The sequence below is a fragment of the Canis aureus genome, chromosome 9 (genome assembly GCF_053574225.1).
Source record: "Canis aureus isolate CA01 chromosome 9, VMU_Caureus_v.1.0, whole genome shotgun sequence".
NCBI lineage: Eukaryota > Metazoa > Chordata > Mammalia > Carnivora > Canidae > Canis > Canis aureus.
Window position 1 is genome coordinate 75,856,787 of NC_135619.1, and position 24,243 is coordinate 75,881,029.

The 24,243-nt window shown below is 63.3% G+C and overlaps 1 protein-coding gene across 2 annotated transcripts; it reads right to left on the minus strand.

The window, feature by feature from the left end:
- Nucleotides 1-6,789: 6,789 nt before the first annotated feature.
- Nucleotides 6,790-22,438, minus strand: GPR132 (G protein-coupled receptor 132). Of its 2 annotated transcripts, XM_077910835.1 has the most exons (4): nucleotides 22,233-22,438; nucleotides 20,703-20,896; nucleotides 16,070-16,179; nucleotides 6,790-10,381 (listed from the first exon to the last, which is right to left on the minus strand). In XM_077910835.1, the coding sequence occupies exons 3-4, from the start codon at nucleotides 16,074-16,076 to the stop codon at nucleotides 9,252-9,254; spliced, it is 1,137 nt and encodes a 378-aa protein (XP_077766961.1). In that variant the 5' UTR covers nucleotides 16,077-16,179; nucleotides 20,703-20,896; nucleotides 22,233-22,438; the 3' UTR covers nucleotides 6,790-9,251. The 2 variants fall into 2 exon arrangements, with proteins under 2 accessions (XP_077766961.1, XP_077766962.1); XM_077910836.1 differs by lacking the exon at nucleotides 20,703-20,896.
- Between the last annotated feature and the right edge of the window lie 1,805 nt (nucleotides 22,439-24,243).

Sequence of the window (24,243 nt, forward strand, 5' to 3'; positions counted from 1 at the left end):
TGACGTTAAGAGATGTTCTCCTCTACGCGTCTGCTGTTTGCCTGGTTAGGGCCGAGCTGCCCCGTGAAGGGTGACCCACCTGGCAGCCGCTGGGTGGGCTGCAGAAACCCGCCCAGACCCCGGGCCCGGGAGGGGCAGCAGGTCTGCGGGGCGGGAGCCCGCGGACAGGAGGCACGTCCGGCCTTCCCCATGCACCCGTCGCGGCCCTGCTCCTGCGCCCGGGGCTGTGCAGGGACCGTGCTGTCCTCTCCTGTACACACCCCGCTCCCAGCTCCCCGGCTTTCGCGTTCCTGCCCCGGTGAACAGCCCAGGCCCTCTCAGTGCCCCGAGAAATAGGTCTGCCGGGGCCAGCTGAGCAGCGGGCCCCCTCTGTGTGGGTCCAGGCCACAGGACGGGCAGGGGGTCATGGGCTGGCACCCCAACACTGCCCATGGCGGCCCAGACCACCAGTACAGCCTTGGGGTGCCCACAGGCAACACGGTGCTTGAACCACAGATGCCGCCGGGACTCGGGGTCCCCCGGCCACCGTCCCCCCACATCTCTGGGTGAGCCCTGTGGCTGGGCACCCTTGCGGGGCTGGGATGTGATGTTGTTGGAGGAGCCCTCCGTTTCCGAACACGGGTAGCTATTTCCGTGTGCACCTCCCCTGTCCGCATCCGCCACCGGGTGGGCCCTCGGGACCCCCTAGAGGCCTGGTGGGCCCCCTCACTGGTACCTCCTCTTCTCCCCCCTCCAGATGTTGGGGTGTCCCAGGGCCCAGCCCCTAAACCCCTTCTGTCTACACCCACTCCCTGGGCTGCCTCAGCCCGCCCCCCGCTGAAGCACCAACTACCCCACACCGGAGACCTCACCCGCCCGGTAGCCTGGTCCCCCCCCGTTCCGCTCACGCACTGCAGGGCAGACAGGATCCTACGGGTGGTGCCCCTGAATCCCTGCACCCCAGGCCCTGCGACCGCCACCAGACGCCAGCCGGAGGCTGTGTTGTTGCGCAGCAGGGTGACCGAGTACCCAGACTTCGGGGGGGTGGCCCCCGACCTGGTCACAGGAGCCCTTGGGGAAAGCTGGGCGAAGCGGCAGAGGCCCAAGCAAGAGGAGGACGGGGGCGCCTGCCCCTGCTGGTTTGGGGGGGCGTGTGAAGGCAGGTGGACCGCCCGCAGAGCAGGGAGCACCCGGCAGGGGAGCCGCAGGACCCACGGGCCTCCATCCAGTCCTACAACCTCAGGTGCCAAGCCCTGCCCCCGGTGAGCCAGCAGGACCCCGGCGACCCTGAGCCTCCGGCTACCTGGAGGCCCGCAGCGCCCCCAGCGCCCCCTCCTCTCCCGCCCTGAGCTCTCCTCACTCCCTCCGCGGCTCTCCGCCCAAACTAATGTCTGAAACAGAAGTCACACCCCGGCCCCGAAGTGTCCCGTTTCCATTGTCGGTTCACTCAGTCACTTGCAGCTCAGCCACGGACCTTTGGGTCCTCCTGCCCCCCACCCCCCACTTTGCTCATCTCCACCTCCAATCTGCCCCGGCTGCCCCGCTGGGACCTGGGCCGGGACCCTCCAGCCACTCCAGAGAGCCCCTCCCACACCCGGCCAAGCAGGTGGCGACCGGCCTCAGAACCCGGTGACGCGGGCCACCTGGTGTTCCAGGCCCTGGAGGGTACGGGCAGGGCTGCAGGGATGGAGCGCGCCTGGGACGGCTCCACCGCGGGGACAGCGCCGCCTGCTGCTCCCCCAGCACCTGGACCAGAGCTCAGTCGAGTTGCTGCCCCGGAGGCTGAATGAAGATCCAGTTTGAGCGCCGTCCGTGCCGTCCATGCCGAGGCCGTCGGAAGCCGCAGCCAGTTCAGTGCGCAGGGAGCCAGCAGGTCCTGGAGGACCCGGTATGGACCCCTGGGCGGTCAGGTAGGGCCGGGAGGATTAGGGGGAGCAGCGGCAGCAACACACGGAGTGTGCAGTTACCCCTGAGAATGAAACAGCGCAGAGGTGCCGGGGGGCTCAGTGCTGAGCGTCTGCCTTGGGCCCAGGGCGTGATCCCGGGGTCCCGGGATCGAGTCCCACGTCGGGCTCCCCGCATGGAGCCTGCTTCTCCCTCTGCCTGTGTCTCTGCCTCTCTTTCTGGGTCTCTCATGAATAAATGCATAAACTCTTAAAAAGAATGAAAGAGCACAGACGTGCATGGGCCCTGCGATCCACTGTCTTCCGAGCAGAGGCCCTGACAGCTCTTTCCAGGGGTGTTGTGAGCAGACCAGCGGGGAGAAGAGAGAGCTGCGTCTCCCTGGAGGCGGAGGACGGATTTGCTGTCCCGGATCCCGACGACGTCTCTGTCCGGGGCCAGGATGGACAGGTGGGGCCACCAGCGCCCTGGGACAGTTGGTGTTTCCCAGACGCAGGCAGGCTTCCACCCTGTGTGCACTGCACCCACCTGGGCCGGAGGGCTGGCTCCCGTGTCCCAGGTCTTGGGCCGGTGCATCCGTCACTTGCAAGCAGGGTGAAATCTCAGACCCTTGGGGGTTTGACCCTCAGCTCCCCCTTTCCTCCTTCCCCTTTCCCCTGTGGGAACCTGCCCTGGGCCACCGTTGAGGAGCAAACAGGTGAATCCCGACCACATGCCGCAGGGCTCTGAGTCTCGTGGGGGTGAGGGGGTGCAAGGGAGAAGCCAGGGCTCCTTGGAGAAAAGGCTGAGCCCAGTAAACTCAGCATCCTGTGCCAGAAGGGGAGGCCGTGTCTAAACAAAACAAGGCGTGTCAGAAGGGACCCCACAGGGGATCCCTGGGTGGCGCAGCCGTTTGGCGCCTGCCTTTGGACCAGGGCATGATCCTGGAGTCCCGGGATCGAATCCCGCGTCGGGCTCCCTGCATGGAGCCTGCTTCTCCCTCTGCCTGTGTCTCTGCCTCTGTCTCTCTCTCTCTGTGTCTCTCATGACTAAATATAAAATCTTAAAAAAAAAAAAAAAGAAGGGCCCCCGCAGCCCACTGGAAGTTACAGGCGGTGGCGTCGAGTGAGCAGCAGTGCAGCGTCCGTGCTGACACAAATCCAGGCGTAGGAGCGTCCGTACCCATGACGGAAGGGAATGCCAGGCTGGAGGAAGAAATGTCAAGCTCTCCCCTCACAAACTGCTTAATAACGACTTATTAAGTAACGCATGGGAAGTGCTCACCGGCCGGGTTCACGGTGGGGGCTGCCGGCAGGTGCCATCCGACCCAAGCGACGAGAGGCCGCCGCCGCGGTGCTGCGCTGGATCGGCACTCGGGGCCTCCCCTCCCAGGGGCCCTGCAGAAAGGCAGAAAGTGCGGGAGGCAGACGTGGCTGAGGAGAGACCCCAGAGGCTGTCATCAGGACGGTGGCACGTCAGATCAGAGGGGATTTCCTGATCTTTGAGGTCACACCGTGGTTATGTAGGACACAGTCCCATGGCTCCAAAATCTCTCCGGTGTTAAGGGCAACAGGCATCACGTCTGCAACGTATTGTCAAATGGTGCAGACATAAAGAGTCACGGAAGAGAGAGCGAACAACAAGGCAAATGCCATAAAGTGCCGACAATCGGGGGACCTACGGAAAGAGAGAAAATATCCAGACTCTTTCTGTACTAAGTGTGAATTAGAAGCTGTTTCAAAATAAAAAGTCGGGTAAAAGGGGCACTCGGAGGGCTCAGCGGTTTAGCGCCACCTTCAGCCCAGGGCATGACCCTGAGGTCCCGGGATCGAGTCCCATGTCGGGCTCCCTGCATGGAGCCTGCTTCTCCCTCTGCCTGTCTCTCTCTCTCTCATAAATAAATAAAATCTTAAAAAAAAAAAAAAGTCGGGTAAAAGAAAACGATTCCACATGGTCTCTACAGGGGCCGACACAGGTCAACGCTCAGGGGTAGTCGGGAGGGTGTGCAGAAGCACGGAACGGGCGGCCTCAGAGGAGGAGAGAGCGGGATGGCGGGCCGTGGTCGGAAGAGCTTCAGCAGGGCCCGTTGTCTGCAAGGAGGAATCACGGGCAGCTCGTGTGAGCACACGTGGGCGTGACAGTAGGAGAGGAATCGCAGACACAGTGGGGGTGCCGGTGTGGGAGAGCCGAAGGAGGGGAGGGCTGGACGGGGACGGCTGCCCCGCCTTCCGAGGGGAGCAGCCCTGGGCACGGGAGCAGAGGTGGAGTTCAGGGGAGCATCACTTGCCCTGACGGGGCCAAGGAGTGGGATGGCAGGTGCGGGATGCAGAGGCTTTGTGCAGGCTTTCTGCTCCGACGGCTTTGCCCACAGCGTGGCAGAGTGGCTGCCGCAGCTCCAGACCTTACGCCTGGCCTCGAAGTCCGTCCAAGGAGAGGGAGAGCCTTTCCTCCAGGACGCAGGAAGCCCCAGCCTTTCTCTGACACAGAAAGCGTAGAGCTGCCCCCACCCCCCGTGCCTTCACAGGCCCCCTGCGTGATTTGGATGCAGGCTGCCCGGCCAGAAGCAATGAGAGCCCACCCCGGGCCCACCCCCAGGGGCGGAAGGGCAGCTCGTCCCAGGCCGGGCAGGAGTGCTCGTGATGGAGGAAGGTGGCTTCTGAGCCGCAGGAACAACGGGTGCCCCGCTGACCTCCACACCTGACCACCCCGGGCTGACCCCCACCCCCTGCTCGCTCTGCCTCCCTGTTGCCTCAGACGACACGGGGGGAGGGGGGGCCTCTCCCTGCCCCGGGGGCCGAGCTGTGGTGGCCCGGACTGTCGCCTCGGGGGCTTTAGGGCTGCAGTCTGATGTGTCTTGTTTTTGAACTCGTGGAGCCATACTCGCTCGCACACAGACGACTCACTCTCTTAAAAAGCACAAGTCGGGGATCCCTGGGTGGCGCAGCGGTTTAGCGCCTGCCTTTGGCTCAGGGCACGATCCTGGAGACCCGGGATCGAGTCCCACATCGGGCTCCTGGTGCATGGAGCCTGCTTCTCCCTCTGCCTATGTCTCCGCCTCTCTCTCTCTCTCTCTGTGTGACTATCATAAATAAACTTAAAAAAAAAAGCACAAGTCGGTGTTTCCAGCGAACCCACAGGAGGAACCCGGGCCCTCCATCTGCTCCGTCCTGAGCAAATCCTACCCGCGGTGGCCTCCCGTGTCGCCTGTGTCGCTCGGGCTGTTTTCGGGTCGCTGGCGATGCCGCCTGGATCGGGCTTCACTCCAGAGCATGGCTCGGTACTTCCCACGGTGGGAGAGACCACATCTTGTTCGGCCTGTCTCCAGCCTCCGGCCGTGGCCAGGGTGCCGCTGTGGACCTGTGTGTCCGTGTTCCCGCGTCGACCTGTGCTTTGAGCCCCGGGTGGCCCGAGGAGTGGTGCCACTGGGGTCCCGGTGACCCCCGCTGGGGTCGTTTCCACTACGTTCCCACCAGCGCCCCACAAGGGCTCAGGGCTCGGACTTTGCTCTCAGCAACACCTGTTACCACCTGACTTTCTGGTTCGGGTGCGCGAGGAGGCCGCCCCGTCCTGGAGGAGGCCCGCAGGGGGGCTGCCCACGCCCTGCCGCTGTTGTTCAGGGGGCACTAGGCACCCCTGGGGAGGGCTCCCCGCAGCTACCGCTCGGCCTCCACCAGGCTGCCCTGCCACGGAGCTGAGTCTCTGCCCGGTGGCCTCCACCCACTCCCGGATGGGCCAGCGGGCTCCCTGCTGGCCTCTGGGCCCGCTCCCTCCGGAGCCCAGTCCTGAGGCCGCCCCTGGCCCAGCGGTGTCTCACCAGCCAGGTGGAGGAGGGCGGCACCGATGTCACTATCAATAATGCTGTGGCTGTCACTTGTCCCCAGGGCTCCAGGCTGCTCACCGGTCCTCTTCTCAGACCCCGCTCTGGCCCCCGGGGTTTGGAGGGGGCACTGGGCTCCCCCTGCCTGTCTGTGGGCCTTGAGCCGCTTCCTCCCTGAGGGTGGGGATGGGGATGGGGGGACCACTGGGGTGGTGCTGCCCCCTGGTGTCCGCGCACGGCACCTCCTGGCCGCCACTGGGCCACGTGGGCCTTTGTCAGGAATGAGCTTGGCATCCTTGCAGGACCTGAGAGCGTCTAGTGTACTTGGAGGGCACACTCGGTGTCGGGACAGCTTGAGCCAGGGACGCGATCATCTCAGCGTCCCCACCAGCCTGGCAGGCAGACAGGTGAAGACACGAGGGTGAAGTGACCTCTCCACAGTGAGCTGTCCTCAGGAGCCCTGTGGGTCGTGTTGGTGCACATCCCACAGCCAGCGCGCTCACTGCCCGTGCATCACTCCAGAGGGCGTGCGCACGTGCTGCCCCAAGGCCCTCCCCTGCAACAGCCCTTCCCGGGGGGTTGGGGTCCGGAGGCCTTGGGGTGGGGGACGTGTCACCCAGCAGAACACCCAGCCACACCATCCTGAGCCCACCTCTCCTGAGGGGTCCACCCAGGGTGCGACTTGTGGACCGCAGCCACCTGCAGCCAGGACACTGTGGTGGGGGTGGGAGGTGCGTTTGTGGGGTCAGGAAGCTGCAGGGTGTCTGTGCACTGGTCAGTGAGTGAAGACAGCATCGCGTCACTGGTCATCAAGGAGAGGAGCACAGCCTGGCAGGGGGGGACCGATGCAGGCTGGGCCTTGGGTCCAGCTGGGGTTCGGGCCTGGTACCCTCTGCCTGCTCCCCCCAGGCTCTCAGACTCAAGGCCATGTTGGTGTCTTAGAGCGGACACCGAGCTGGTTGGGCATCAGCACAGAGCTTGTCCTTGTCCCCCGTGGTCACTGTCCCTCCTCACGCATTTTCCAATCTCGTGAGGCCCCAGCCGTCACTGCAGACACCCTCTGAGACGCCCCAGGGAAAGGAAGCCTCTAGGTCACCCCTCCTTTTTTTTTTTAAGATTTTATTTATTCATGAGAGACACAGAGAGAGAGAGAGGCAGAGACACAGGCAGAGGGAGAAGCAGGCTCCATGCAGGGAGCCCGACGTGGGACTCGATCCCAGGACTCCAGGATCACGCCCTGGGCTGAAGGCGGCGCTGAACTGCTGCAACACCGGGGCTGCCCTAGGTCACCCCTTCTGACCCTGGATCCCGGTTCACCCTGGTTCCAGCCACGGAATTCTGCCCCATATCTGGCCCCTTCCGCAGGCCCCGCCCCCACAGGCCCCGCCCACGGGCCTCCGTCCTGGGGCCCCTCCAGCGGGACCAGCGGGGAGGCTCGTCCCAGCATCTCTGCGGCCGCAGCGGCTCTGCGACTGGCTACCGCGGAGGCCTCCATCCAACATCGCCCAGAGCTCAGGCCGCCCGCGCCCGCGAAGCTCAGCCCACCTGTCGTCTGAAAACGCTGGTCCTGGGGCAGTGCCGAGGCACCGGGACCAGGTGGCTTGTGGCGGTTTCTCAGGCTGAAGACCCCTCTCCCCTCTCCCCCGTGGGACACTTGTGCACCTGCCAGGGCCTTCAGGCAGCCTGGTCACCCTGGTGCCCGAGGGGCAGTGGGCCACGGCAGAGCACGCTGGGTCTGACGCTGCGCCCGGTGTCCAGGTGGCCACTGGAGGCCAGGGTGTGGCCGTGAGACAGAGGAGATGCAGAGAGGCTCCCAGAGGAGGGCACGAGAAGAGGGAGGCAGTGACGGCCGGCCAGGGATGGCCCCCTACGTCCGAAGCTGAGGGACGAGCCCGGACCGGGTCCTCCCGCAGAGCCCCCAGGAGGAGCCAGCGCTGCCCACGCCCTGGATCCTGGACTTCAGCCCCCAGAACCAGAACGAGGAGAGAACAAGCTTCGTTTCAAGCCCTGCCTCCCCGGCCCCGGTCTGTGCTAATGCGTTACAGCAGCTCCCCACAAACTGGCACGGCGGGGGGGGGGGGGGGACACCATGGAAGCCCGACGGGCCCCTCCCGCCGCACCCAGCTCTCCTCCCAGTGCTGAGCATTCCCGACGGTTCCCAGAAGCCAAGCCCATCACTTCCGGAGCCCAGGGGCCCACACGCCTCCAGGAGAGCCCGAGAGGAAGACCCCGGCCCGGAGAGGGGCATGAGGTTGTTTCATGAGAAGGAACTGGGGCCTGGCTTGCGTGTGTGCGCTCCATTTCTACTGACTTCTTAAACGTATCTTTTCGATGTCTCTCGCTCCAGGGAAGGGCGAAGGACAGCTAGCTGCCTCACAACTACCAGAATGCAACCTGGCACGACCTGGCGCGGCTCCTGTGAAGAGCAGGTGCCTGGGGCGCCTGGGCCCCTCCGCCGGCGAGCAGCCTGCTGGGCTCCTGTCTCAGGAGCCTGAAGCAGAGGCAGCGGGTCAGCCCCCACACTGACCCTCGAGGTACATGTCATTGACCCTGTTACAGACAGGAAACCAAGGCCTCCCAGGCTGGTCGGGGCAGAGCCAGGCCCTGGCCCAGGGCTATGGGGCTGCCAGGGAACCCACCTTCCAGGCCCCACGGGGACCTGGTTCCATGCCCCACCCGCATTCCGTCCACACCTCCCAGGAGGCTGGAGGCCTGGGGCGTCACCTGCTCACTCCTGATCCCCCTATTCGAGCCTCAGGCGGCTTCTCCCCTGACCCTGAAGCCAGGAAGCCTTGATGAGAGGAATTCCAACTATCCTCTGAACCTCTCGGGCGGCCGTGTCACCTTCCTGGGGTGTCCACCAGCCTTTCCCGACCTGGGCACCCTACAGAGGATACGTCGGCTGCCCCGCTGGAAGCCAGAGCAGCCGGTCGCCCACCTCACGGCTGCCCTGTGGGGCTCACAGCAGCCTGCCGCGTCAGACGTGCTGGGCACAGAGCCAGCCCAGCCAGGGGCCGCCCCTCCATAGGCATTGGCTGTCCTGCTGCGACCTGGCACTGTGCGAAGGTGCCCGCTTTGCATGGGCATTTCGAGGCAGAACAGGGTCGTGTTGTACTATCACAGTTATCCAAGCAAGGCTTGCAGAAAAGCACAGAAAATAAAGTCATCACTGTGGACAGTGACCAGGCACCTACCCCGTGTGTGGCGTGTGCCAGCTGCCGGCAGCACCAGGCGGGCACGAGGCCTCTGCCAGCAGCCCTGCTGTTTGCTAATAGCCGAGTGAGCCAGCCAGCACCAGTGCAGAGCAAGAGGCCGTCCTGCCTGCCCGCTGCTGGGGCACCTGTGCCTGGAAGCATCTCCCTTCCCGTGGGCTGTGTGGGACCCAGTGGGACAGCCTAGGAGGGCTGGGACCCCGAGGGGCAGGGGCTTACAGAGAACATGTCTCCAGCATGAGAAATCGGTGGCATGTTTTCAGGGCCAGGGTTGTGGACACCGGCCAGCAGGCTCAGTGGATGGGGAAGCCCCTGGCCCCTGGGCTCCCACGCCGGCCACCCTGCCCTGCAGGACCGTGGGCTCAGTGGGGCTCTTCACTCAGCCTCTCCAAAGTGCCCTGGGAGCTCCACGTAGCCAGCTCTGACTCTGGCGGGTGGACAGTCCTGGGCCACGTGGAGCCGTTTGTGAGTGACATGGGCAGTGGCACCTCCTCGGAGTCCTTCGAACTTGTGTGAAGCTTGGAGACGTCTGTTTTTGCGGAGCACTTTTTCCATTCCTTGTGGATTCTGGACACTTCCTGCCGCGAATGGTCCGTGGCCAGCACGTAGATGATGGGGTCAGCCACGCTGTTCACCGTGGACAGGCACAGAAACACCGCGGAGAGCGTGCACAGCCTGGCTTCATAGGTCCTCAGGGTGCCCGGGTCTCCCTTATAGTAGGAAAAGGCGACGGCTTTGGCGAGGAGCACCAGGTGGTAGGGGGCGAAGCACACCAGGAAGATGGTCACGACCGCGATGGCCGAGTGCTTCACCTTGGCCTTCTGGGCGGCGCTCAGGCCGGTGCTCAGCTTGATGCTCCTGAAGATACGCTGGTTGGTGAACGCGATGATGAAGAGGGGGACAGCGAACCCCAGGGCGAAGCGCAAGTAGTAGAACCCGGCGATCCTGGTGTTCATCGACCCCTCGAAGCACGTCCCCCTCTCTTCCATTTCAAACACCGGGTAGTGAACGAGCCCGACAACAACGAAGACAGACACGGAGATGAGGATGGCGGTCCTCTGGTGGCGGCGGCCGCGGCTCTCCAGGGCGTACACCACCGCTAGGAAGCGGTCACAGGAGATGCAGCACAGAAAGAGGATGCTCACGTACAGGTTGCAGAAAAAGATGTAGCCCGTCACCTTGCAGCCCCCGAGGCCCAGCGTCCAGCGGTGGTGGTTCTGGATGTACTTGATCCAGAGGGGCAGGGTGCTGATGTAGAGCATCTCGCAGAGCGACAGGCAGAAGAGGTAGACGGCCAGCACGTTGCCCTGGAGCACCTGGAGCAGCGTGAGCCAGGCGGTCAGGCAGTTGGCCGGCAGGCCCAGCACACACACCGCGCTGTACACCAACACCAGGGCCAGTCTGCTGTCCTCAAAGGACTCGTTGCAGTTTGAGGTGCTCATGCTAGGATCCAGGGTCACCAGGACGGGGCTGGTGACCGCGGTGGCGTTTCCTGTGGGACAGAGACAAGTGTGAGGACAGGCGTCCCTGGGAGCGACTTTCTGGCACTAAGAAAGGAGAAGGTTCAGGCTAACTCCAGATTCAACACACCAGGGGCTCACAAATAAACTTCCAAGTGGGTTTCTAAACCTTTTTTTGTTTTTGCTTTTAATTTTTATTTATTTATTTGAGAAAGAGAGCGAGCATGAGTGGGCTGGGGGGGGTGAGGAGGGGCAAAGAGAGCAGCAGACTCCCCGCTGAGCAGGGAACCCGATGTGGGACTCGATCCCAGAACCCTGAGATCATGACCTGGGCCAAAAGCAGACGCTTCCCCGACTGAGCCCCCCCAAGTGGGTTCCTAAACATGACCCTCAGATCTTCGGTCTCCAACCGACGACATCGTGGCCGGAGCCTGCGGGCTGGGGCAGTACCCAGTCCGCGCGACTCCCGAGGCCGGTCCTCAAACGGTCGTTTGTGGGCTTGGAAAGCAAGTTCCTTCTTTCATTGCTGAGTGAGTGTCGGCGTCCGCACATTTCCCACCATCTAGGTGCTCCACCCTGTCCCCCAGGGCCTGGCCTGTCCTAACCTGTCACCTGTTTTGACTCTCAATTACTGAGAAAAATGATTAATCGCCCCTGTCGTGATGCTCCACTTGTCCACGTCTCCTCATGGCTCTTGCAAAGTTTGCTTTCCATACTGCGTCTTACCGGTCAGGTGTCCAGGCTCTGGCTGTGCTTCCTGATGCACCCACCCCCGTATCATCGTGTCGCGATGCTCTCTATCTCCGTGGTAGGCAGAGTTCCCGCCCCCGCAGGGATGTGCCCGGGAGGTGGCAGCCTGATGGGCTTCCCTGTAACTCTGGCTACACGGCAAAGGGGACGTAAGGTCGCAGAAGGAGTTAAGTTTGCTAAATAGTGGACAGTAGAGAAAGACGGAGATGATCATGGATTATCACAGGGCCCTTGCCTGCAGAGGAGGGAGGAGGACGGACAGACAGGTGGAGGGACGTGACAACTCAGGCAGCCCTGGGCAGCTTCGACGACGGAGGAAGGGGCCGCGAGCCCCGGGATGCAGGGGAGCCCCGGGATGCTGGCTGGCCCCGGGATGCAGGGGAGCCCCGGAATGCATGCTGGCCCCGGGGTGCAGGGGAGCCCCGGGATGCAGGCTGGCTCCGGGGTGCAGGGGAGCCCTGGGATGCTGGCTGGCCCTGGGATGCAAGCTGGTCCCAGGATGCAGGGGAGCCCCAGGATGCACGCTGGCCCCAGGGTGCAGGGGAGCCCTGGGATGCAGGAGGGCCCTGGGATGCAAGCTGGTTCTGGGATGCAGGCTGGCCCCAGGATGCAGGTGGCTTCCGGAGCCCAGAGCCCAAACCGGCGCGGAAACGGATCCTCCCCCAGAGCCTCCAGAAGGAGCGTAGCCAGCGCCACCCATCGAGCCCACCTCTCGCGGCTCGCCCCAGGACAATGATCCTAAGTCTGCACTTTGGAGTCTCTAAGCGCGCAGTAATCTGTAGCAGCACCGTAGGGAGGCGCTATAATCTCTATTAGTGCTTTTCGTATAAAGTCTCTTTTGATTCGTATCCATTTGGTGTATTTTCCCCGGCTGTCCACCTGCGAGGTCCCTGCAACCCAGGGCTTTAGCCGTGACACATACAAAAACCTTCCACACTCCGGGCTCTCGGTTACCGAGCGGGTCCGTTTACACTGAGGCGGTTTGTTTCCCACACCTCCCGTTCTCCTCTGCCCTGTTTCTCTTCCCCTTTTGTCTTCTCTTAAGGGTTGAACTGTGTCCCCTATGCCCCCTCCACCCCCCCGCCAAAAGCCATGACGAAGCCCTGTCCCCCGCAGCTCAGAGCGTGGCTGTGTTTGGGGCTGGTCTTGACAGAGCTGGTCAGGTGAGACGAGGGATCCGGGTGACGGCCCGGGACGTGCGCACACGGGGCAGCACACAGGGCAGCCGCAGGCCCCGGAGAGCGTCTGGAACAGAGGCTCCCTGCCACGGAGCAAGTAAACACAACTTCTGGATTTGTTCCGCTCTTAAATTCTGTTCCCCCTCGTTGGTTTTGAAATGATTATTAGGTTCATTTTTTTGGTCTCTCGGAGATGACCCTAGAAATTTACTGTAGCAGCTGGAGCTCCTCAGAGCCTGCACCCTCCTGACCTGCGAGCGCCCCGACGGCCCCTGGGCCACTCCGGCTCAGTGCGCCACTCGTGTGGGGGCTCCTCCGTTTGTAGCCTCACATGAGGAGCCCAGAGGCAGCCAGTCTCCCCTCCCTTCCCCTCCAGCCCCGGGAGACCCCGCTCCTCCTGCCTCAGGACCTCCTCCGCCTGCACGTGTGCAGAACAGGAGCTGCCGGGACGCGCTGTTCACCCGGCAGGCGGACTCCCGGGGCTCTGCTTTAGCCTTCCCTGTCCTCCGTCCCCCGGAGCCCTGAGGAGCCCCGCGGGTCTGACTCTCATGCCTTTGGACCTTCTGCATCGAGAGCATATGGGTTCCGCCGTTGCACACCGACCCACGTTGGGCCTGTCAGGGTTCTGCTGGTTGCATCAGCCGCCCCAGGCTTCCCCTCCCGCCATGGGAGCTCGGGGCCTCCACCCTGACCTCGACCCGCACGGCCGTCCGAGGAGTCTGGATGGATGCCCACCCACAGCCTGTGGCCTCTTGGTCCAAGTCGTGCTTTTTAAACACTCATTCACTGGAAAGTCAGTGATCCAGCTTTCCTTTGTGAAGGACCCCATCTGGGTCCTTCTCAGGTGTGTCTAGATGGCCTGCGGTGTGGTCCCCACCCTGACCGTCCATGTTGCCCACGTGCCCGTGGCACCGCGTGAGGCCATCGGAGTGGCTGGCGCCGCGGAGCCAGGTCTCTAACCACCCCCCACCCCCCACCCCACCCCCCCCCACGCTAGCTCTCTGCGCCCTGCCGTGCACCGCAGGGCCGGCTCCCTCGTAGCTGGGGTGGCGGTTCTGAGACCCCGTTTGGTGGGACGTGACCTGTGAGCATTGCCCGATGGAAGGGGCCATCCTCAGAGAGGGTGTGGGCTTGCTGCCACCAGTCACCGGGGTCCCCCACCTGAGCGGGGGCAGCCAGTGGGCAGGAGTCCTTGGACTCGTTCCAGAGCTGGTTTTCTAGCAGCCCTCACACTTGGGGCTGCTCTTTGGGGTGCACGGGGGACAAGTCCCACGCCAAGCCCCATGCCCACCCCTAGGCGAGAGCCTGGGGCTTGCCTGCTGTCCCCATCATGTGGGAAATGGACAGACATCAATCAGCACAGGGACATAAAACAGACTCTATGACGTCTTCTCACTGAGATTCACGGCACCATGACACACGGAGGCCGAGGTCCAGAGACGTTCCGGGGATCCCGACGCCCTGGGACTGGAGGGGCCTCGTCCGTGCACAGCCTGGGGCACCCTCCCAGCCCAGGCCCGTGGTGAAGACGCGCTTTCCCGGAGCTCTGCCAAGGGTGACCCAGGCTTCGGGGGACCTCATAGCCGGCTGACAGGCCGTGGCGTGGAGAACGGGGGCCCCCAGTACTCACCCTAGTACCCACTCACGCCCACCTGCGAGTTGCCACCCTGTCCAACAGCCAGGAGGCCCGTGGGCAGAACCAGCCCCAGCCCCAGGCTAGAGCAAGCTGTTGGAGCCCGGGGCCGGTCCCGGCCCAGCAGTGGCCGCACACCTGCCTTCCCTCAGGCCTGCTCGGGAGTGCAAGGACAGACGGCCGTGCTGGGAGGGGCGGGCCCCCAGCTCGAAGGACCAGAGGGACCTGCTGTGACTCACCCGCTCTGGGGACCCGCCCCGGGGAAGGAGGCTGCCACCCCCAGCCTCCCACGCACCGCACCGCCATCCCCTGCCCGGCCTGCTCTCCTGCACTCCTCCGTGACCTGCACCCGGAGCCACCCCGGCCCCCCTCCCTCCCTGGCCTCCTCTGGGACCTGTCGTGGAGATGAAGGGCTGCGGCCTTGGTGACACGTGCTCCCAGAGGCCGTGCTCCTGGGCTGAGCCTTTCAGTTCCTCAGGAGACGCCGTGACACCTCCGCACCTGGGCCCCGCGGTTCCTCCCCGGTGCGCTCCCGCTCCGAGGTGGACGGCGTCCGGGTCAGCAGGGAGCGTGGCCAGCCGCCAGCGGGCCACCGGGCGCAGGCCGAGCTTCACGGTGCCTTCACCGTCCGGTCGGGCCTGGCCTGGCCCCGTCACAGCACGGAAGGTGGCTTCTGTCCTCTAGCCTGGCGCCCCTGGGTCATGACCCCCTGACCTCTCGGCGGCCAGACCATAAGGAAAGCCGCGCGTTCCAAATGCTGAGCTCGCCCAGGGCGCCGGCCGGGGATCCCGCAGGCCATGCACCTGCCTTGAGGGCCATGCAGCTGCCCGCCCGCCCGCCGAGTGGGGGCCGCGGGGGGCGGAGTGCGCCCTGGCTTGTGCCCCTGCTGAAGCTTCATCGGCGTGTCCCCAGGCGACAGGGTCCGCCATGCCACTCCCTGGTCGCCCCCAGTGCCCTCACTCCAGTAAAGTACACATAATCTAAAGGTCACCGTCTTCATCATTTTTAAGTGTGCAGCTCGGGGCGTAAGGACATTCACACTGTCTGCCCGCAGGACTCTCGTCATCTTGCAAAACTGACACCCTGTCCCTCGCTCCCAGCGCCCGGCCTGCTCTGGAGGTCCCGCACACTGGCTTCCCCCCTGGCCGTGGCCCGGAGCTCCGCCCGTGTGGCAGCAGGTGCCGGAATGGCCTCCCTGGCCAAGGCGGGGTCCCAGTCCCGTGTGTGCCCGTTCGCTTGTCCGTCCTCCGGCGGGTGAACACCTGGCTTCCCTCCACTCTTAGTTCCCCGTGAGTCATGCTGCCCAGATTACGGGCACAGAGCTATCGCTGCAACACCCTACTTTCACTTCTTTTGGGTAAAAACCCAGAAGTAAAATTGCTGTATCACAGGGAAGTTCTATTTTCAGCTTTCTGAGGAACCGCGGAGCCCCCCGCAGGGGCTGCGCCCCCTCCCGCCCCCTCCCGTGCCCACCGGCGGCGCAGAGGCTTCCAGCTTCTCCCCCATCCTCGCCCGCACCCAGCCTTTGGTTTCTAGGAGCGGCCAGCGTCCCGGCTGTGGGGTGGTGCGCGCTGACCTCTCCGGGACCTCCCCTTCCTAAGGCCTGGGGACAGGTGCCGCCGTCCCCGCTCCCGGGTGAGGGGCTGGAGCACGGGCCGGGAGGTGACCAGGCCCAGGAGCCAGGGGCAGCTGGCCACGGGGCAGTTCTCAGGCTGCAGGGCAGTGACGCCCTGTCTTTGCCGGGGCTCCTGACAGGTGCCCAGGGGGGCCCTGGCCTCGGGTGGAGGGGGACCGCTTCCTGGGGGACCAGGTAAGGCCCAGGAGACAGGGTGACAGGCTCCTGCGGGGCCTCTGAGAGGCTCTGGGGCTTGGCCGTGGGCAGGAAACAGGGCGGGAGGCCCTCACGCCCACGCATCCTGCTCCGGGTTCCCTCCTCGCCCGTCAGAACAGAGGCCCCCCAGCTGCTTCCCGACGTCTCCATGGGAAGCCGACACCTCCCTCTCTTAGGAGTTCGTTTTCATTTTGATAAATCTGTTGCTACACGCTAAGTTTTGAAGGAAGTATCCCCGTTTGAGACGAGGCGCGTTGTAGAACCATCCTGACAGGCTCCCTCCTAAATGTGTAAAGTCGAAGGAGACGCGAAGGGAGGGCGCTCTCACCTGGCATATTGGGGGGCTCCAGCTTCACGGTGGCCCCAACGGCCTTTCTAGCACACGTCGTACATCTTATCAATCCTACCGAGAAGCTTGCTCTGACGGTTTAAGATGACCTGGAGAAAGAGTAGGGTGAAATGACTTTGAGGAAATCAGATTAAATCACAAATCATTTGACAGATGCTCAGTGAGCATTTACTCTGTGCCACGTGTTGTGTTTATCCTGTGGGATACAACAGCAGGTCCTTCATGTAGAAAGAATATCTACAAATCAATAAAAACAAGAAGTTTCAAAGCCAAAGAGCACATAATTCACAAAAGAAATAAAAACAGATCCTAAAACTCCAAAAAAGAAAAAGCTGGGCAGTCCGGGTGGCTCAAAGGTTTAGCGTCACCTTCGGCCCAGGGCCTGATCCTGGAGTCCCGGGATTGAGTCCCACGTCGGGCTCCCTGCATGGAGCCTGCTTCTCCCTCTGCCTGTGTCTCTGCCTCTCTCTCTCTCTCTCTCTCTGTCTTTCATGAATAAATAAGTAAAATCTTAAAAGAAAAAGAAAAGAAAAGAAAAGAAAAAGCTCAACTCTACTTATAATCCAAGAAATGTGAACAGAAACATCAAAATGGCAGTCCTTTTTTGCCTATGAGACTGGCAAGAATAAAGAACTTTAATTCTTAGTGTTGCCAAAAGAGTGAGGAAGTGGGTACCCTTTACTGGGCTGATAGGAGCATAAAAAATATTTTAAAAATATTTTTAAAGATTTTATTTATTTATTCATGAGACACACAGAGAGAGGCAGACAAAGGCAGAGGGAGAAGCAGGCTCCATGCAGGAATATGGGACCCATCCCAGGACCCCAGGATCACGCCCTGGGCTGAAGGCTGATGCTCAACCACTGAGCCACCCGGGTGCCCCTGACACAAACGTTTCTGAGCACAATGTTGCAACGTGCTTCCCCAAATCCTCAATGTGCCTACCTTTGGATCATGTAAAATCCTTTCTAGGAATTTTTCCCTGGTGGAATAATTACCCAAGATGTGAAGTGCATGTGACCTGCGAGCACGTCTCTGCACATCGCCCCACGTGGGAGGGTCCAGGACCCCCAACCCCCAGGACAGCAGCACGAAGCCTGCAGAGCACAGAGGCTGGGGGGTCCGGAGGCACAGTGGGCCCTGATGGTGAGGGACTGTGTCCAGGATCCTTATGTCTCTACATCCTTCCCTGAAATAGCCTCTGTCCTTGTGAGCCAGAGAGTGTCTGGGGGGAGGGAGGTGAGTGCTGTACACTGTCCTCCCAGAACCCCGGGGGCCCGCTGCTCCTGCTCCCTGAGGCTGGGCCCAGAGGGGCTCCTGCAGGGGCTCCCCATCCCACCCCAGGCCACCTGCTCAGAGGGAGACGCCCACCGAGAGCCAGCAGCTGCACCCTAGGAGTGAGTGCTGTGGCCCAGCTGTCCCCAGATTAGCTGCTCAGCCCCTAGTCACTGTTTTCCCACCAAGCAGAAACAGCGGGAGGCCAGGACGCATGCCTGAAGCTACAGAAAGCTCACTTCCGACTGAGCAGGGACTGAGTACCTGGAAAATGCAGACAAAGGTGAGTCTAGAAAGGGTGTCTCCCATGTGATTAACCTTCTGGGGCTGACATTCCCCAATAGGCCGGCAGGCCTGGGCTTGGAGGGTCACTGGGCCTTGCCTGTCCCACCCCCGGGTCTCAGATCAGCCCCCCAACAGCTTGGGGCGCCCCTGGGGCTTGCAGCCTGGCCTAGGAGGACCGCACGCAGGACCTGCCCTTTAGAGAGCTGGACCAAGGTGTCCCGGCTGTCACGAGCAGGGCCCGCAGGACGCAAACCCCCAGAACAGAGACCCAGCGGGCTGGGGGCGAGGGGGCGGGCCCCCAAGGGAGGAGTGGCCCACAGGCCAGGCCACCTGGGAGGCATCCGGATGCTTCTGAGCCCCAGGAGCATGGGTGGGCCCTGGGCCGGATTTCCTCCATCCGACTAATAAACTGCCTGGGGCGGGGCTCCGGGGAGTGTGCGGCCTCCCTGAGGTACTCTAGAAGCTGGGTGCCGAGGTCTGACCCCTCTTCCCAAAGCACATGCCAGTGGGGGCGGGGGGTGTCTCTTGAAGCTGCTTCTGCAGATGCTGGAGGAAGTGGTGGCCCCACAGAAAATGTGCTCTGTCTTCCCAAGTGAGCCCGGCAGGCAGGCGGGCCCTTCCCAGGCTGCCTCCTGAGCCCCCCGGGGCCTGCGCTCTGAGGACACGGGCTGGCCAGCAGTGAGTGGGGGGCCTGGGGGCCTGGGGGGCCTGCCCACGTGGCCTGAGTAGTGCGGGGTGCTGAGGTCCAGGTCTGGGGCCATTCCACTGACCGTCAGGCACCAACAGCCTGGCTGGACAGAAGGCACAGGGAGGGGGCGCGAGCACCGTGAAAGGGCCAGAGGGCCGGCGCCAGGCCAGGCCGAGCAGCGGGTGCGGGGGTGGCCAGCAGAGCAGCTCGCGGCCCTCCAGGGCTCCGGGGCGTCTAGTACCACTGTCTCCCCGGCCTCTGAGGGCAGCAGGCCCCAGAGCAGGCCAGAGCCTCACCTCCAGCCAAGCTCACTGGGTTCTTGCATCATCGTGGCTGCTGGGACACGGAATCCACTGGGCCTGGTTGTGGAGCCGGGGTGCTGACCGCAGCATCCGGCACGGCCAGGGTGGCAGTGGATTGCTCCCTCCCTGCGTCCCCACCCCGCCCACCCCAGAGCACCCTGGCTCCTCCGGGGGCTGGGTCGGGGCTGGGTCGGGGCTGGGGTTCGGGTGGGCCTGGGCCTCCCCTGGTGCTGGACGTTGAGTGGAAAGACAAGAGCGTGGGGGTGGCTCTCCTCGCTCCTGCAGGCCAGCAGCGGGCCACCCTGGGGACCCACAGGGGCGGATCTCAGCCGCGGGGCAGGTGGAGTGAGAGACCTAGGGGCTGGCCCGAAGCTCTTTCCACCTGCCCCTGCCAGCCCTAGACATCCCCAGGGGCCCCGGTCCCCACCGCCTCCTGCCTCCTGGCCAGCTGTAGCAGGTCCCCTCCCGGCTCCTTCCCCCCTTGGGGCTGACAGCTGGTTCCCCCCAGTAAATGCAGGGGCCGTGAGAGGAGCCCCACGTGCGCCGGCACTGCCCCTGTGCTATGTCCTCATGTATTTGAAATGACCCTCAAGCTTTTCAACATACGTTCTCGAACTTTACTATGTTAACTTTTCAAGCAGACCCCAAACCACAGCCACAGGATACGCACAGTTTTTATCCTGCCCTGGCTCGCTTGACCTCTTGACCCGTGATTTCCCATCCTGACACGATGCTGTCCGCATTGGGGTAAAGGCTGGGGAGGGAGTTGCTGCGCTGCCGCCCCAGGCACGTCGTCCATGTGTGCTTCCCACACTTCTATTCTTTCATTTTGATAGTTCTTTTTTTTTTTTTTTAATTTATTCACGAGAGACACAGAGAGAGGCAGAGACGCAGGCAGAGGGAGAAGCAGGCTCCCTGCGGGGAGCCCGACATGGGACTGATCCCAGGACCTGGGGTCACATCCTGAGCCTAAGGCAGATGCTCCCTTACTGACCCACCAGGTGTTCCCGATAGATTTTTTTTTTTAAGTAATCCCTTTTGTTTTCTTAAGTGATCTCCAAGCCCAGCAAGGGGCTTGAACTCACGCCTCCGAGATCAAGAGCCCCAGGCTCTACCCATTGAGCCGGCCAGGCCCCCAGTAGATTTTTACCTGCAAGGTTTAAGAACTCATTTGCATGTCTTTGATCGGTAATGAGGTTGACACACCCCCAGCGCATCCGCCCCTACTTGTCCTGTCCCCCTCCGCTCCGGTGACTCTGTGTCCCCTCTCTACCCGGTGGGTCCCCTAAAACACCATCGCATCACCCTCCCGGGCACAGACACGCCTGAAAGAGCAGTGCAGGGATCCCTGGGTGGCGCAGCGGTTTGGCGCCTGCCTTTGGCCCAGGGCGCGATCCTGGAGACCCGGGATCGGATCCCACATCGGGTTCCCGGTGCATGGAGCCTGCTTCTCCCTCTGCCTGTGTCTCTGCGCCTCTCTCTCTCTCTGTGACTATCATAAATAAATAAAAATTAAAAAAAAAAAAAAAAAAAGAACAGTGCAGCCGCCTCTCCGCACTTGTCGCACTTGTCGGCAGACCTGGGAACACCCACCGCCCCTGTCGGCATCACCCAGCCCCAGGCCCGCCCGCCGCCAGGCTGGCCGTCCCCACTCCTCCCCTCCCCAGCCAGGCAGCCCCAAAGCCGAGGGAGCCAGGCCCTCGGTATCTCACCCACCAACACTCGGGGAACCAGCCACAAGCCCAGCACCCAGGGAGCCCACCTGCCCTGGTGGCAGGAACCAGCCCGGCCCCGAGCTCCGACTCTCGGGCGCCCTGGACCACCAGCCACGGGGAGCACTTTATAGAAGAGTCTCAGGGTAGGCAGAGACTCGGGGCGCCGCGGAGCTGCCGTCCCTGCCCCCCCACAGCCGTGGGCACCGGCCCCTGGGTTCTCTCTTGGCGAAGGACCCCAGCCTGGGACCCCTGGCCAAGCCCCCACCCTTACCCACGAATGGCCTCAGCTTTGGGACTCCCACTGTCCCGCCTCCCTGCCCGCGCCCCACACGTGGAGCCACACTTACACTTCTCGGGAGGGAGGTGTGCCTCTCAGCTCCGGGCCCAGCCGAGGCCTTCAGGAAGCAGCGGGGGCCCGAGCCGGGTCTTAGACAAAGCAGCCCCGCCTGGGCTTGGCCAAGCAGGGCCGAGTCTGCTGGGGCCGGTGCCTCGGAACTTCTCCCGGGTGGAAAGCCACAGCAAAGCAAGTCTACTTCTGGGGCTGTGACGACACACGACACAGGCTACGCCGTCATGGGCTCCCCAGCTGGGGCAGGCCGGTCGGGCCAGCCCCCCTGAGCCTCCCCAGACCCCGCAGGGCAGCCCTCGAGGGGAACTCCGGCTCGGGCTCTGCTCCCGGGGCCCCCGTCCATGCCCCGGGCAGACCCAGCCACGTCACACGTGCCCTCCCTCCCCGCTTCCAGTCCTGGGGGCAGTGGGGGGGCGGGGGTGTCCCTCGGAGGAAAGAGGCCTGCGCGTGGTGCCCTTGGCTCTGCCTCCAGGTCCCCGGAGCTGATCCCAGGGGGCCCTGTGGACCCTGCTGGTGGGTTTCTCCGCGAGGCCCCACGTGTGCTCCCCCAGCAAGGTGCTGCCCGACCCCGGGCCTCACGGCTGCTTGTCCCTCAGGCTAAAACCCCGTGGGTCCAAGCACCCGCCCCACTTCCTTGGAAAATGACACGGGCTGGAGGCGACCCCCGGCCTCACCCAACCACCCTCTGCCCTGGGTGTGCAGTGAGGGGAAACGGCTTCCCCGCCACCCAGGCCTGCCGCCGTCCTGGCTCTCCCAGCCATGGGGTGGGGGCTGGGGGGCTCTGTGCCCGGCCTGCAGCAGGGACAGTGAATGGTGGTGGGTTCAGGGCTGGGAGACCACCCCCCGCGGATGCACCCCCACGCGCTGCACTCTCCCTAAGTGACCTTCGGGTCGCGGCCGCCCCCGGCAGAGCCTCGTGGCCCTGGGCGGTGTCCCACTCAGCTGCACCCTGAGCAGTGATTTCTCACTAGCGTGGGTGGCTGCCGAGGACCTAGAGAGCGCGGCACGGAGTCTGCCGGCGAACACAGGGCTTACTTCAGCCTTCCAGAAACACCCGCCCGGGGGCCGGCCGCTGCCCAGGGCAGCCCTTCCCAGGGGAGCGGCAGCAGGTGAAGCCAAGACTCCGGGCGGGGCTGGGACCCACCATCCCTTGGCAGCAGCCACCAGAGCCCGGGGGTCCGTGGGGGGCTGAGCCTCAGCGGGGCCAGGTGTCTCCGGGGACAGTGGGCGTCCACACTGGCGGCCCAGGCCCTCTTCCGGGACCTGCTCCCTTCGGAACCCCCCCCCCCCAGGGATCCAGGTCTCCTGTTGTTGGGTGCGTGGCTCCAACCCAGACCATGATCAGCTCTGTGCCATGGTAGGTCTGGGAGGATGGCAGCTGACGCCTCCTCCCGAGGCACCGCGCCCGCCTCCCCGCCCAGGGCCTGCACCCCCTCTTCCCGAGCAGTAACTCCCGAGCATGGAAGGTCGGGCGTGAGAGGAAGGCTTCAGGGGAGGACGGGGCTGTGGGGAACCGGGAGGGGCTCACCTGGCCGGGGGCCTGAAGGCGCACCGTCTTCCAGGCAGGGGGAAGGGGGCCTGTAACCACCTGCCGACGCCCCCGGGCGTCACTGACTTCCTGACTTCTGGGCAGGTGCCACAACCTGGAAGGGCTCTTCGTTTATCCTGTTTACAACATCACACTCATCATCTCTCGAGAAGTGAAACTTCTTCACCATTTGAAATAGGTCCTACAGCTCTGAGTTTGAGGAGGTAGGAGGGGTGGGCGGTGACGGCTCTGCCCCCGCCCCCTCCCGGCTCCGCTGGGCAACTGCCCAGGGCAGGCACCAAACAGAGGTGCCCATTCGGCCCCCAATTTCTGAGGTCTTTATAACGAGGAGGGAAGGTGATGAGCCCCCGTGCAACCACCACCTAGAGTCAACAAACGTGAAGATCTGGGGCGCCCGGGAGGCTCAGCGGTTTACAGCCTCCCTTCGGCCCAGGGCATGACCCCAGGTCCCGGGATTGAGTCCCATGTTGGGCTCCCTGCATGGGGTCTGCTTCTCCCTCTGCCTGGGTCTCTGCCTCTCTCTCCCTCTCCCTGTCTCTCATGAATAAATAAATAAATCTTTATTTTATTTTTTTTGAAGATTTTTAAAAATTTATTCATAGAGAGAGGCAGAGACACAGGCAGAGGGAGAAGCAGGCATCATATCAAGAGCCTGATGTGGGACTCGATCCAGGGTCTCCAGGATCACGCCCTGGGCTGCAGGCGGCGCTAAACCGCAGGGCCACCGGGGCTGCCCCAATAAATAAATCTTTAAATAAAAAAAGCAAACGTGAACATCTTCGTTGGGCTTGATCAAAGCCCATCACGTTTCTAACTAGAATGCAGGCCCCCCACCCAGCACCCAGATACTCCCATGTCCATCTCCGGCAGCAAGCGTGAGCCCCTGCACGCCCCCTCCTCACCCCCGTGCACGGTGCCTGCCCGGCGTCGGCCTCCCCTGCTACCCCGGGTGGCCTGACGGTGGGTCCTCAGACCAGGGGCCGAGCATGAGCGGAGCCCAGCCCTTGGCTGGCAACTCCCCGGCCCTTTGGCAGGGAAGCGGCGCCCCCAGCCCACCCACAACGTTGACTTTTTAAGGTGACCTGGCCGGTGGTCTGTGAAACGTCGCGCGCTGTGGGTCTGCTAGCCTGGGTCCCCGTGTGGCCTCGGAACGTGTCCTTCTGCCGGCCACCTGCTTCCCGAGACCAGGAAGCGGGCTCCAAAGCCCCGGTTAGGCGCAGTTGAGCGTTTCTGGCCACGGTGCGTCCGTAGAGCGAGCGACAGCGCACCGGGAGCCTCGCCACCTCTTCCCCGACGGGTGCAACTGACCGCCCTTCCCCGCACCCTCCTCACCTGCCCTGGGAGCTTTGGCATCGCTCGCGATCCCAAGTCACCACTTTGCTCCTTCGCTTAGTGGAGATGTCCCAAAGACATGGTCCTGCCAACGCATCCGCCGGCAGGACGGCCCGCCCACGCCGCGCGGCTAAGGACCCGGAGTCCGCCTCGCGCTCCCCCTGGCACGGAGGACGCATACATTCGTTTCAAGGTGGTCAGTCATACACAACATCGACGACGTCAACCGCTTTTCAGTGTACAGCTCGGGGACATTAACTGCACTCGCTCACGATGCCGTGCGGCCGCCTCTGCCAGCATCTCCGGGGCACTTTCAGCTCCCTAAACGGAAGCCCTGTCCCCGTTAAACGCACACCCCCCTTCCCTGGCAAACACCATCCTGCTGTCTGTGTCCACAAATCTGGGCACTTGGGGGACTTCATATCTGTGGGTCATATAGGATGTCCTTCTGGGTCTGGCTCACTTCACTCACCTAGTGTCCTCGAGGTCCCCCCCCCGCCCCCCGCGTCAGAGCAGGTGTCAGAACCTTCTTCCTCTTTTTTTTTTTTTTTTTTCTTAAAGATTTTATTAGGATCCCTGGGTGGCTCAGTGGTTGAGCGTCTGCCTTCAGCCCAGGGCGTGATCCTGGAGTCCTGGGATCGAGTCCCACATCGTGCTC